The sequence below is a fragment of the Theobroma umbraticum genome, unplaced genomic scaffold (assembly GCF_002168275.2).
Source record: "Theobroma umbraticum cultivar Fairchild unplaced genomic scaffold, ASM216827v3 scaffold_228.0, whole genome shotgun sequence".
NCBI classification, from domain to species: Eukaryota; Viridiplantae; Streptophyta; class Magnoliopsida; order Malvales; family Malvaceae; genus Theobroma; species Theobroma umbraticum.
The window spans coordinates 742,891-756,702 of NW_018397274.1; the positions used below are offsets into that span (position 1 = coordinate 742,891).

The window sequence follows — 13,812 nt, forward strand, 5'->3', positions numbered from 1 at the left end:
CCTGACAAAGTAGTAGTGTTCATGTATCACTAGTCTTCTACTCGAATCAAATATATAACTTTTTTTCTTTTTTGAAATTTGAATCAAATTTTTAACTTAAAGGGGAAGCAACAAAATCCTTATTCTATATGAACTTAAAAACCAACTTTGAGCTCAATAAGTTCCAATCACATATATATATATATGAAAATTCTAATAACAGCATCAGTTCTTCAAGTTAATTAAGAGAGAATGGAGGTGAAAGGAGCGAGGATTAGGGTTCTTGGAAAGGGAACGTATGGCATCGTATATTTGCTGAAAACAAGTGTTCCTACTGCTCAGTTATATGCTGTGAAATCTGCTGATGAGGAAATGGCTTCTACCCTTCACAAGGAACAGGAAATCCTTCAACAGTTTATTGGTTGCCCCAATATCGTTCGATGCTTCGGTGGTTTCACCAGTGTAGAATGTGGAAGAAAGATTTTCAACCTGTTTCTTGAATATGCTTCAGGGGGATGTCTTTTGGATTTGATGAAGGACTACGGTGGCAAAATACCAGAACGACATGCTAAGTTCTATGCACGGATGATACTTGAAGGGCTCGTCGATATTCACCGAAAAGGATACATCCATTCTGATCTCAAACCAGAGAATATTCTGGTTTTCCCTTCTCAAGATGGGATTAGTTTAGATACTTTAAAGATTGCCGACTTTGGGTTAGTTAAAAAGTATGGGGTCAAAGACACAAATGATTGGGAATATGGTTTTCGAGGTACTGCTCCTTACATGTCTCCGGAATCTATCATCGGATACATCACTGGGGCATTGGATATATGGTCACTCGGTTGCATAATGGTTGAGATGCTTACTGGTAAATTGCCATTTGCTTTTCATGATCTGAAGGATTTGAGGGACAAGCTTTTGAGGGGAGAATCACCCAACATCCCAGAAAACACGTCGAGTATGGGCAAGAATTTCCTAATGAAGTGTTTCGCTAGGGATCCCAACGAAAGGTGGACAGCTAGTATGCTGTTAAGCCACCCTTATCTTCTCCCAGAGCACACCTCTTCTCTCCCTGCAACAGGTTTCCTGCAATGCAACCCATTCCTTCCTTCAATAAATTTTCAAGTGGCAGAAGCATTCCACTCTCCAGAAGGTTACGAGTTGTTCCCAACTGGAACAAGAAAAATTCTAGACGACTTGTTCAGGATGCAGCTAATAAAACAAGTTACGGATATGAAGTTGGGCGTCTGGTGCATGCAAAAGAATCAACATGGGACCTCAAAGTTGAGAATACAGTAGAGAATTACCCTTCTTTCTTCTTCTTCTTCTTCTTCTTCTTGTTTATATTTGTAAAGAACTTGCTATTAAAGGAATTCTAGTATCGTTCCATTGGTTTTTTTAGTTTATCTTCTCCGGATTTTTCTTATCAAATGTTCTTGACATGACATGGTATTTTTTATATCCAGTCATTAATCTTTGTACTTGAAATGCTTAATTAATTTTTCTGTCTAATTGAGTAGTGGGCAATTGTACACATTGCTAAAAGTTTATATTTTCATATAGATATTCCCCATGCACATCCCTATAATTAAGCTTTTATATTGTTGGGTCAAAATCTGTGTTGATTACTTTTGTTTTGCGACAAAATAAACTCTCAGACATTAGCATTCTAACTGTAGCGCATGTTAGAACAAAAACCAAAGATGTCAACAGACTATATTCATCAACATCCAACCCATAACATAAGATTTAGATATGTTTATATTCAAATTTAAGACAAATTCGAGTATAAATTTTAGTACTCATCTCAAGTTCGGATAAGTTTCGAATATCAGCATTAACAATAACAAAATATATCTATTAACTGCATCATATCGAGAATTCTTCAGTAGTAGTTAGGACTCCTGTCTTTGGTTAATGGATTCAAAAAAAAGATGCTGATTGGACTACAAATGAGACATTATATCTGCTAAATTAATTATGTAAGGAAAAGCTGGTGATGACATTGGTTGCCGACTCAGATATAAAGGACAAGAGAGTTAATTTAATGGATCTTCTTCACTTTCAAGATTGGAATGATCGCCATTCTTCTATTTGATGTTACCATAAAATTCTGCAGAGGCGACAAGCCGACCTTAGAGCGAGGACTGCTGCTGAAACGCTCCACTTTATCCAAGAAAGTGCAGTTTAAATATATACTCAAAACCCATCAGGTTGCCTGGATTCAAGAGATAAGAGAGAAATGAAACATAAAGTTCTAGTTTCTCTGCTATCCCTCTTCATTTCGCAGGCTATTTCGGATTCAATCCATGGCGATTTTGTGCGGTGTATGTCAACCCAGTTTAGAGACTACACTAGAAGCTTTGAAATCATCTTCACCTCAGATTCCCCTTTATATTCATCTATTTTGCGGTCTACTTTACAAAACATGAGATGGTTGAATTCCTCAACCTCAACACCTCTTCTCATAATCACACCCTTCCATGAGTCTGAAATCCACGCAGCCCTTCTTTGTAGCAAAAAGCTTGGTCTGCAAATCAGGGTCCGAAGTGGTGGCCATGACTATGAAGGCCTATCATACTCATGCAAGACCCCATTTATCATCATTGATCTTACCAACCTTCGAGCAATAGAAATCAATGTTGAGGAAGAAACCGCTTGGGTTCAGTCTGGGGCGACTCTAGGTGAGCTTTACTATGCCATAGGCAAGAAAAGTAGCATCCATGCATTCCCTGCTGGACTCTGCCCGACTGTAGGGGTTGGTGGACACTTCAGCGGAGGTGGTTTGGGGACCTTGATGAGGAAGTATGGCCTTGCGGCTGATAATGTCCTAGATGCTTACTTGGTGGATGTCAATGGACGAATTTTGGACAGAAAAGCCATGGGTGAGAACCTGTTTTGGGCAATTAGAGGAGGTGGCGGTGCAAGCTTCGGGATCATACTTTCTTGGAAAATCAGGCTTGTTCGAGTTCCACCGACAGTGACAGCTTTTACCATTTCCAAAACAATAGAACAAGGTGCAACAAAGCTGGTGCATAGGTGGCAATACATTGCTGATAAATTACCTGAAGATCTGTTCATCAGGGTCATCATTCAAGATGTCCCAGGAAGTGGCCACAGAAATAACAAAACCATCCAAGCTTCTTTCAACTCACTATTTCTTGGAGAAATTGACAGACTTATACCATTTATGAATGAAAGCTTCCCTGTGCTTGGATTGCTGGCTGAGGACTGCATTCAAATGAGTTGGGTTGAATCCACCCTCTATTTTGCAGGATTCCAGCAAGGGCAGCCCCTAGAGGCCTTGTTGGACAAAACTCAACTATATAAGAGCAGTTTTAAGGCAAAATCAGATTTTGTTAGGGAACCAATACCTGAAGAAGGACTAGAAGGAATATGGAAGATGTTTTTAGCTGAAGAGATGGTTTTCATAATAATGGATCCCTTTGGTGGAAAGATGAATACAATTCCCGAATCTGCAGTACCTTTTCCCCACAGAAAGGAGAATTTGTACAATATACAGTACATAGTGAAATGGCAAGTAAACGATGTCAAGGCTTCCCACAAGCATATATACTGGATCAGGATGTTATATGAATACATGAGCCCATATGTTTCAAAAGCTCCAAGGGCTGCCTATCTTAACTACAGGGATCTGGACTTGGGAACCAACAGCCAGGGCAGCACAAGCTATGCAGAGGCAAGTGAATGGGGCAAAAAGTACTTCAAGGGTAACTTCAAGAGACTGGCAAGGGTGAAAAGCATGACAGATCCACAGAATTTTTTTAGAAATGAACAGAGCATTCCACCTCTTCCCACACCTGGGAAAAGGAAATACAAATAAATAAATGTTTCTGAAACTCTATCTAGCACAATCCCTCTATATCAATTAGAGTTTCTAAATTCTAACCAAGACTTGATTTCTTCAACACAATGATGAAAATTTCCCAGGATTTCAAGTTCCCTATATTTTTTGGTTACCAAAGAGAATGTCACAGCTTGCAACGAGAAAATATCAGGAACCAGTCTCGGTTGACTGCTAAATATAAAAGGATACAAGGAGCAGATAAAGAGTCATCGCATTGTGTTAATAAGTTTTTGCTGCTTATCACTTGCATTTCGACTGAGATTTTTCCCAACACACAAACTTTGGGGTTTCTTTTTTATGTGCCATCTGCATTGCTCCAAAGTATGAAATATAGCGAGAAGCAATCATTTAACTGATAAGCTTTTCCCATGCCATCTAATAAGTTTCTACGATTTTATTGCTACTACCATTCATAATTGAAACACTTCTTTTGTGATTTTAAAACAAGGAAAAAAAATTAAGAAATCAAAGAAAAAGGTTGCTCTAAATGGATGATAAAAAGCAGGTAAGTTACATTTTACTTATGTAGACAAATAATAGCACTAAAGCTATTCTTGTTAGCACAATTATCAAAAAACCTTAACAAAGAAAATAGCCTTAAATTGCTAACAACTGTTATCTAAAATTAGAATAGCAGTAAAGTTAGGGGCAGGAAAAGCATCAAAAGCAAACTATAGGACCTCAAGCCATTGACTAGGCAACTACTCAAGCCAATATGTGATCATCTCCTATCAATCTTTCTTATTTCTTATAATGACCTTCACAGGGGTTTAGCCGTTCTAAGTATTCTATAGATGCCAGAACACTATCATGCAATGAAATAATTGCTTGGCGTTGGTATATATATTTAAGAAACAGTAAAAAGGAAAAAAAAAAAGATGGAAGTGAAGACTTACAGCTTTAAACATTCTGTACTGTGAACTAGCCACTATCTGTTTGGGAGCCTGAAGTGTCTTTCCCCATCAACCAAAAACAAACGGCACAGGGCCGACTCCTATTCTTCAATCATAGCCAAAGGGCCTTTCTCGCTAGGAAGATGTGGCCAACTCCTGTTCAGCAGAGGTGACAGGGATCATCTAATAATAACCTGAACTGCACAGTGCTCTGCAACTGCAATTTTAATGGAAAAACTTCCAAAGGAAAAAATTGCAAAGACGAAAAGCCATGAGCAACAAAAATGAAATTCAAGTTGGAAAGTTTGAATTTCCATAATTTCTTTGAACAAATCAAAATAATGTTTGTACAGACAACACCAATAGGATACAGTTGTGCCCCAACACTATGCAGTCACAGACTGGGGTAACATGAAACTGAAACAAAAAGGTGTTCATGTCCCAAAACCCACCAGTCTGGAGAAACTACTTTTAATTGCTCATATGATAAAGCTCTACCAAAATTCCTTACATGTATCCTAATTTGAAAATATTGCAACTCGAATTTCACAGCAAGCTGATGATGCAACTATCTCAGTCAACAGACTGGAAGAGTCTGATAGACATTGCTCGTTGCTCTTCAGTCAACAAAGGAAACCAGCTTCTTATAAGATCTGTAGGAACAAATTGATCTGACATGACCGGAAGCTTAACATTCTTCTGAATAACTTTCTGAAAATCAAGGGATATAAGCCCAAGCAAAGCACTAACAGTCGCAAGCTGGATAGGAAGACCCGCTCCAATAGTAGTCTCCCGAAACAGAAAAGCAGATAGCTTAACCCTCAAGTTTTCAACCTCTTTATCTTCATATCCAACAGCATCAACTCCAACCCTGAAAAAAAGACATAATTTTAATGTTAAAGCTATGTGAGACTTCTGAAAAACTATGAATTTTCTCAGCTGTATATTATTATTAGTAGGTCCCCCATAACTGTGACATGCTCCCCCATAAAATAAGGATCTCATAACAATTCACCATGCCATGTCATGTAGCTACCAGTACTACAAGGTAGACAGATAAGTCCAGGCAAAACCAATACCAACCATACACCTTTTCCACTTTAACTGAAGCCTAAGACTCAGTGGAACCTATGATATATTAATCAATTTATGATTTCTTCTAAATGCAAATCCTCATGTACATCTTCACAAGGTAGCAGGTTACCATCCATACCAGTATGTCAGCTAATTATTTCAGTAACTGATGTTTTCAAATCACAAAACTGTATAAAACCCCAGGACTTTTTTCTTTCTTTCCCCATTAGTTTTGACAAAATAGCAGATGATAATCGTATGCCTGCAGCCATTTGCTTTAGCAGGAAGACAACAATGCATTGCAAAAATTAAAACAAAAAATAGTCAAATATTCTAACAATGATTGTCTAAACAATAATGCAGGAAGTTGCTTTTATCATTTTTTAGCTGACGTGACTATTCTTTAGAATAAAAAAGCAAAACAAAATATTTATCTAAAATAAATAACAAATAAATCTGATAAAACAGAATTGATAAGAAATAGTCAAAAAAACATTATACCTTGCCACGCCAGTCAAACAATAGTCATGACATAAATTTAACAGTCTATGTCACTAATTTTACCGTGATTATTGAAGGAGCAACCAAAATCCACATTAGATAAAATAGGAGGAACAAAATACTCGAAACTCGAAATAAAAGAAGAGAGGATAATCCCCATAATTTGATAACTACAGGGACCAAATCAGTAATTTAATCTTCCTTTTTCTTAAATTGAGTTTCATCCAAATATAACAGGATAAATGGTGCTCCCAACCAAAATTAAAACATTAAGATTTCATCATGGCCGAAACAATAATAACTACATCAAGGACCAGAAAAGTTAAAACATATAAAACCAGACAAAATTCAACAAAAGAATACCTCCCAAGTTGACCAAGAAGAATAATAATAGCAAGAGTGAGGTTCTCAAGAACAGGTGATTCCAACATACCCAACAGCTGGGCGATGATTTTCTCACATGTCCAGACCCAGCTCTGCATTCAACAAAACATTAAAAAAAAAAGTCAGGTTTCAAATCTCAGTACAAAAGAACAAAAAATGTCACTACTATAAAGCAAAATCCAAAACCAAATATTTGGCATTTCCCTTTTGGCTTTTACTTTAAAATATATATATTTAAAACAGTACAAATATCATTTATAATAGAACTAAAGGCAGAAAACTTTAAGAATTTTTTCAATATAAAAATTCAAAAATTTTGCTTCCATCAAAGAGGGAAAGTCATAGCCAAACACTACTTTTCGCTACTTTTTCTTTTCTGCATTTTTTCTTTCAAAAAACAAAAGGTAAAAAGCATTAGTTGTATCAAAAGCTACTAAAAGAGTACCACTCACAACAAACAACAAACATAATTAGTTCGAACACGTACCATATTGCATGCAAGAAGCTCTATCAACGATAAGACATCACTAATGTGACACAAAGTCCCAGCGACAAATGATCCTGACAGTTTACCTGACACGCTGTATTTGTCTAAACAGCACGATACATCACAATTCATATCAACGACACAACCCAAATTTTGTTCAGTTTTATCCTGAATGGACATGACATTTGAATTTGACGAATTTGCTGTCAGTTCTTGATGCATAATTCCTGACTGCACATAATTCTGCAGCTTTTCAAAGAGTAACGAGACAACAATATCTACAGAAAGCACATCCTTCGAAAATGGGCATCCAACACATGCATGGTACTGAGCTTGAGCCTCAGCCACCAATGAAAGTGTCGCTGTAGCCACCGGTGCATGTTCTCTTTCAAGGAACACGACTATCGATTTCAACACAGTCATTGTCAAACTATGCTTTCTTGAGGTGAAAATTTTATCACCACCCACATAAGCAAACACATGAAGAACAAGCAGAACCACCGAGATGTCATACCTATGCACCCGGAAAATGTTATAAACAGCCTCACACATAAAGCCAGTACGGTCAGCAGCTGCACATATAGAACCCAATATAATGCTACCTGCCACCAACAGGTCAGCTGAAGCTGCTTCATGTAACAATATTACATCAGAACCATCAACAGTGACATGTATTCTTGAATCACATTCAATAGAAGACTCAGAAGACAAATCAGTATTCAACAAAATTCTCCCCTCTATAAGAAAATCCTCAATTACACTAAGCAGTTCATCCAAACATAATTCAGCCACTACACTTCTTGTCTCAGCATCAGACATCACTGCACCAAAAGAACAGTTAAATAAAGTCAAAGCTGAAACAACTATATAATAAAATTACAAGAGCTGATACAGATATAACAAATCCAATGAAACCAAGACATAAATAAAAGTATGAAGGTACCTGCATTTATGTGCTCAGCAAACAAATGTAAGCAGGGGATGAGATCCCTCATCAGAGAGCACTTCCCTGAAGTAGCTGTACACAAGTTGAGAAGAACCAGCGAGAAAAATACACAAACCTTCTCCCTGAAACAAGAATTCAAGAAATTTTAGAAAGAAAAGCTCAACCAAAATGACAGATATTGGAATTGAAGCAGAGTATCAGAATGAACTAATCAGAGGTAAAGAACTCAAAGACAGTCCTCAACAGCAGACATTATAGCATATCTTGATGACAATAGAACACTTACTTGGCTAAAAGATTTTCTTCTAGCTTAAGAGCATGTAAAATTCTATGCACGACAAACTCAGTCTGAGCAGGCAAAGAGCATTGAGCCATACAACTTTTAGTGGCAAAAAAAATTCTAGAGATACTGCTAGCATCCTTGATGTCAGAGAACACAACACAGTATTTTGGAATTCTTTCAAAGACTCCAGAGTTCTGGGGATGTCTTAAACAGGCTCTTCCTGCTGGCATGGTACTGCAAATACCATTCACATTACTCCTTGGAATGTCAATGGTACCAAGAGAACACTCATTTTCATGTTGCAATACTTTAAGCGAAGTGTCCGCCCTATTACATGGCACCTTATTAGAACCTTTCTCCATGTTAATAACATCAAAACTATTAGAAGATGCAACATTTTCATCCTCATGAGAAAATCTTTCACAATTCTCATCATGTCTATGTCTAAATTGATCCACCTCAAATGTTTCGACACCTGGAAATTCAATCTCAGGAAGAGTAGGGGATACAGGCATCTCTGCTGCCATCCTATAGCATTCCTCCTCCACAGCATCATCCAAGTCCAGCAATTTCATATAGTTTCTGTTCACTACTTCCTTAAAACCAACCAAAATTTTAGGGTCAATCGTATGAGGATCACATATGACCTCTCCAGAAACCTTTGTTGAATTCATCAAGTTATTGGCAGGTTGAGAAGCTGGTCTGAATACATTTGCATCTTCCAAATGTTCCAGGCTATTTTGCATCTGTGTCAACTGCAGACCATCACAAGATTGCTGCATAGCCACTGTCTCTTCATGAGATATTTTTCTCTTCTTATGAGACCTATCATGCACAGCATATGTAATATCTTGCAGGTTAGATCTCAGAAGTTTAGCTTCTTCTGTGGGTTTGTCCATTTGTCCTCTTACCACGCCATGCAAAGCAGACAGCTTGTCCTCCAGCTGCAGATGCAACTTTTTACTCTCTAAGCACAGAAGTTCAATAGATTCTACAGCATTAAGTATCCTCCTTCTCTTCTTACCACAGCCATTAACTCTTCCTAGAGGATCAACAGGAAGAGGACTTCTAACACTATTTTCAGCAACCACCGCAAGATTTTCATTGCACCTATTTTTTGTAACTTCACCAGACATACCCGAAACAGTTTGTTCTACATTTAAGATCTCTTCCCCCAGTTTTGCTGACGTGGTAACAGAAAAAGCACCCCTTTCCTGTGAGCCCACCAACTGTCTATCAGAAAAAGATGCTGTACTGGAATTTATTGCAGAACTCTGTAACTTTTTTCGATTAGAGCCTCCAAGCAGAGACTCCAATTTAGAATTAATACCTGTGATGGATTCAGTACAGTTCCCTCCTTGTATAGGAAGCAAACGTGCATCATGTTGAAATGTTTCCCCAAGAGGATTGAACGGAGTTGTATCCATGCACATAGTCTTCAGAAGTTGATTTTCAGTTTGAAGACATGTTTGACGGAAATTTAAACTCCGTAAATTTTCTTTTACCTTCAACCATTGCATATTTGCGAAGTCTCCAGCCTGCAAAGAATATCAAACAATCCCATATACAACCATGATTAGAATCTCAGCAGAATTAATAATAAAGAAAAAGAGCAAAAAGCTATACATTTTTAGCGAACAACCTTATGCATTGCAAATGAAATGAACTCCTAAAACTAAGATGAGGCACAGAGAATATTTAAATTATTATTAAAAAATTATCATAAGAAAAGTTTACACAAAATCATTAGGAGGAGGAAGGCTCTCTCTCTCTCTCTCTCTGCCCCCACCACTCTTCTCTCTCTCTCTCTCACTTCCTCCTCTCTCTTCACCCATCCTTTCTTTTGGAATTTTTCCTTTTCCTCTTTTTTCTGCTTTTCCCTGGTTGGGAAAATTACCAAGCAGTTAAGGGAATTTCACAGAATCATAAACCATATCCATCATGTGCAAATACATTATAAACTGCCCACAAATTAAAGTAGCATTGAAAGCAAACTTATCCTCTACCCACCAGTTCAATAACACTAAAGAGCCATCACGTAACCTTCAGTCTGAGAAAAATCAACCAGTAGCAAAGTATAGTATCAAACGCCAAAACCTGTATCCTATTTTTCAAAAATGAATTACATCACTATAATCATCAATGAGCAAAACAATTGAAATTTCAAGGAAGAACAATGACAAAAAGCAAAAAGCCTAAAAAAGGAGGTATGAATGCAAAGTGAGAAACTAACCTTTTCCATGTCATCTATACCTTCAGCAGGGGTTGAGAAACATTTATCCAGTGCATCAAAGCGATTTATAAACTGAACTAACTCAAGCTTCATGCAACCTACTTTTTGTTGCAAAAGATTGCTACGGCTCTTTTCCAACTTAGCCACATCTTTGGCATGCTTTACTCGTTGTTTTTCAAACTTCAGTTGTTTTTTCAAAAGCTTTACTTTTGCTACTTCAGCACTAATGCCTTTGTCAGATGAAAAAACCAAAGCATCAACCGTTTTTCTAGAGGACAAGAGTTCATGTATCTGCTTCTTCAGTTCATCAATCTTCAGCCTAGCGTCTTCCAACTGCTTCAATAGATGATCAGCACCGAGTTTTTCTTCCATAGCCTTCTTAGGATTCACTTCCACAAGCTTTCTTTTCTTTTCCGCTTTCCTCATCTCTGAATCTGCTCGTTTTCTCTCAAAGATAGCCTTCTCTTTCTGAACCTCCTCAGAATGCAACAACTTGGAAACTGCCTTTGATTTATCTGCATCTTTCATCAAAACCTCCAATTGTGCTGTCTTTTTTGTTGCAGCTTCAGCACTTGTTTTTCTATCTGGTTGGTCAAAAGGATCCTCCACCAAATTTCTTGAGCCAGAAAGTTCATGTAGCTTCTTTTCTAGTTCTCCATTCCTCCTTCTAGCCTCTTCCAGCTGTTTGAACAAATTGTCAGCATGCAACTTTTCTTCAACAGCCTCCTTAGTGGCTTCTGCAATCTTCTTTTGCTCCTCTACATTAGCCACCTCCAAATTGGCAAGTTTTCTTTCTTCAACAGCCTTCTTCGTAGTTTCTTCTGCGAGCTTTCTTTGCTCCTCTGCTTTAGCCATCTCCATATCTGCATGTTTTCTTTCTTCAACAGCCTTCTTCTTAGCTTCTTCTGCAAGCTTCCTTTTCTCCTCCACTTTAGCCATCTCCATATCTGCATGTTTTCTTTCTTCAACAGCCTCCTTCTTAGTTTCTTCTGCAATCTTCCTTTGCTCCTCTGCTTGAGTCATCTCCAAATCAGCACGTTTTCTTTCTTCAGCCGCTTTCTTCGTAGCTTCTTCTGCAATCTTCCTTTGCTCCTCTGCTTTAGCCATATACAAATCAGCACGTTTTCTTTGTTCAACTGTCTTCTTTTTCTCTTCTTGTAGCTGCTTAGTTGCCTTATCAAACTTTGACTTCTCAGAAACCAACTTGGATTTTGCTTCATTAACTTCTTTTCTTAATGCCTCCAATTGTGTCCTACAATCTTCAGCCTTCTTTCGTTCAATATCAGCAAGCCTCCGTTCTTCACTACCCTTACCCTTCTCAGTTTCTGCATCTTTTGATGCTTCAGCAGCTTTCTTCTTCTCTGCTGCAGCATTCTTCTTTTCCAAATCTGCCCTCTTCTTCTCTTTCTCAACAAGCTCCTTGAGCCAGTTGATTTCTTTCTCCCTGTCAGAAACTATAGCTTTAAGAAGCTTCATTTCATCAGTTTTATCTTCAGCATCAGGAACTCCTTTTTGCCTTAAGTTAGATATCTCAGACTTCAGAGCACATAACTCATTCTCCAACGAAACTCTTAAAGCCGATTCCTTTTCTCTGCCCTCTTTCTCCACTTTTGCTCGTGCTTGTTCTTCTCCATATGCTGCAAGGTGCAAAGTTACAGATTAGGGGAACAAAAATTGCAGGCCAATTCAAATCGAACATCTGTATGACAAAAACAAATTCACAATAGACAAAAGAAGACCCCGCTAAATGTATGAAAGCGCACCTTTTTAATGCATGCAATAGTTTAATTCTATTCATCGACATATGTTTCTACAAAACGTTTCCAACTTCTTACAATATCATACATTAACTGATAGATACAAATTTCAAACTCTAATAAAAAACAACAAACGAACAAAAAGAAGCTACAGTTGCATTATTTGTACCTTTCTTGAGAGTCAGATTCTGGGCTTGAATATCATCACATCCTCTTTCCAATAGACGCACTGCTTGCTTTAGACAAATTCGCCCCTTTTCTGCCTTCGAATATTTGTTTTTCCACTGGAAAAGAGAACAAAAAAAATTTTAAGAGAGAAGAGAGTAAAGGAAAGGAAAAGGACGGAAATATAGCAAAACGTCCTTCACTAAATCGAAAAGCATACCACTTGACAGCAGGGTGAGACTTGAACATCCTCCTCTGGCGCGTCTGGAACATCCGCCGCCATTGCTGCAAAAGCATCCAGAACTCAGAAAAAGGAATCATTTAAAATAATCAGAATTCATAAACGAAACCATTCTTAATTTTCCTCACTAATCTTTTCTTTTCTGGGATAAATTCCCAGGAAACAAGCAGCACAGGAGCGTGAAACTCGCAATAGAAATTAATTTTTAAAAAAAAATTACCTCTGTTAAATTTAATATTCTGAGAATGGCGCCTCACATGTTCTAAACCAAATGGCGCAAAACAAAAAAAGCTTTTAAAAAAAAAAGAGAAAAGGGAAGAAAAGATAAATCCTAAACTCCAATTAGGGAGAGAGGAGAGTGGCAAATAAACCCTAGACGTTAGACTTTAATAACCAGGGAAAGAGAGCGAGACTGCAGAGAACACGTTCGCGGGTCGACCGGGTGAGAAACAAGTCTCGGAGTCGGTTGGATCTAACCCGATAGAGTTTAAAATGCTAAACTACGTTTTCATTTAAATTTCTTTTGTGATTTTTTTTAGCATTTTTTTATTAATATTCTATAAATAATTTTTAATTAATAAATTGTGAATAACTTTTATTTACGCGAAAATTAGGTTTTGAGTTACTTAAGTTTGAATCCTATTAAAATAACTATCGATGTATTAAAAATCAAAACTTAATACTAAATATTCTTAAAAAACTCAAACTTGAATCTAAAATACAAATAAATTTAAAATCAAATTTTATGTTTGGTATTGATAAAAATTATATTAATAAATAAAATTTAACCTCATAGTTAATATAATTAATGAATTTCAATAAGTATTATATTAATTATAAGTAAAAATTTAATATAATATTTATTATTTAAAATCGAGTTGAGATATTGAATACTTTAAAATCATTACTTGATTTCTATCCAAACTCGTAATGAGTAATAATTTTACTACTCAAAATTTACTTAAACTTGATAATAGAATACTCTAATCTGACTTAAT

General features: G+C 37.0%; 3 protein-coding genes across 4 annotated transcripts; 2 read left to right on the forward strand and 1 right to left on the reverse strand.

The window, feature by feature from the left end:
• Positions 1-231: 231 nt before the first annotated feature.
• On the forward strand, positions 232-1,281 carry LOC110427314 (mitogen-activated protein kinase kinase kinase 20-like). Its single transcript, XM_021442807.2, has one exon. It carries the CDS (start codon positions 232-234, stop codon positions 1,279-1,281), a length of 1,050 nt encoding a protein of 349 aa, XP_021298482.2.
• Positions 1,282-1,784: 503 nt separating this feature from the next.
• Positions 1,785-4,878, forward strand: LOC110427032 (berberine bridge enzyme-like 22). The gene has a single exon (XM_089785408.1). It carries the CDS (start codon positions 2,225-2,227, stop codon positions 3,824-3,826), a length of 1,602 nt encoding a protein of 533 aa, XP_089641534.1. The 5' UTR covers positions 1,785-2,224; the 3' UTR covers positions 3,827-4,878.
• A 142-nt stretch (positions 4,879-5,020) lies between these two features.
• On the reverse strand, positions 5,021-13,263 carry MEE22 (maternal effect embryo arrest 22). 2 transcript variants are annotated; one of them, XM_021442388.2, is made up of 9 exons: positions 13,035-13,261; positions 12,794-12,858; positions 12,578-12,692; positions 10,652-12,288; positions 8,422-9,956; positions 8,133-8,257; positions 7,190-8,010; positions 6,682-6,794; positions 5,021-5,614 (listed from the first exon to the last, which is right to left on the reverse strand). In XM_021442388.2, exons 2-9 carry the CDS (start codon positions 12,854-12,856, stop codon positions 5,317-5,319), a joined length of 4,707 nt encoding a protein of 1,568 aa, XP_021298063.1. In that variant the 5' UTR covers positions 12,857-12,858; positions 13,035-13,261; the 3' UTR covers positions 5,021-5,316. The 2 variants fall into 2 exon arrangements, with proteins under 2 accessions (XP_021298063.1, XP_021298065.1); XM_021442390.2 differs by having other exon boundaries at positions 5,415-5,614; positions 6,752-6,794; positions 13,035-13,263.
• Positions 13,264-13,812: the final 549 nt, after the last annotated feature.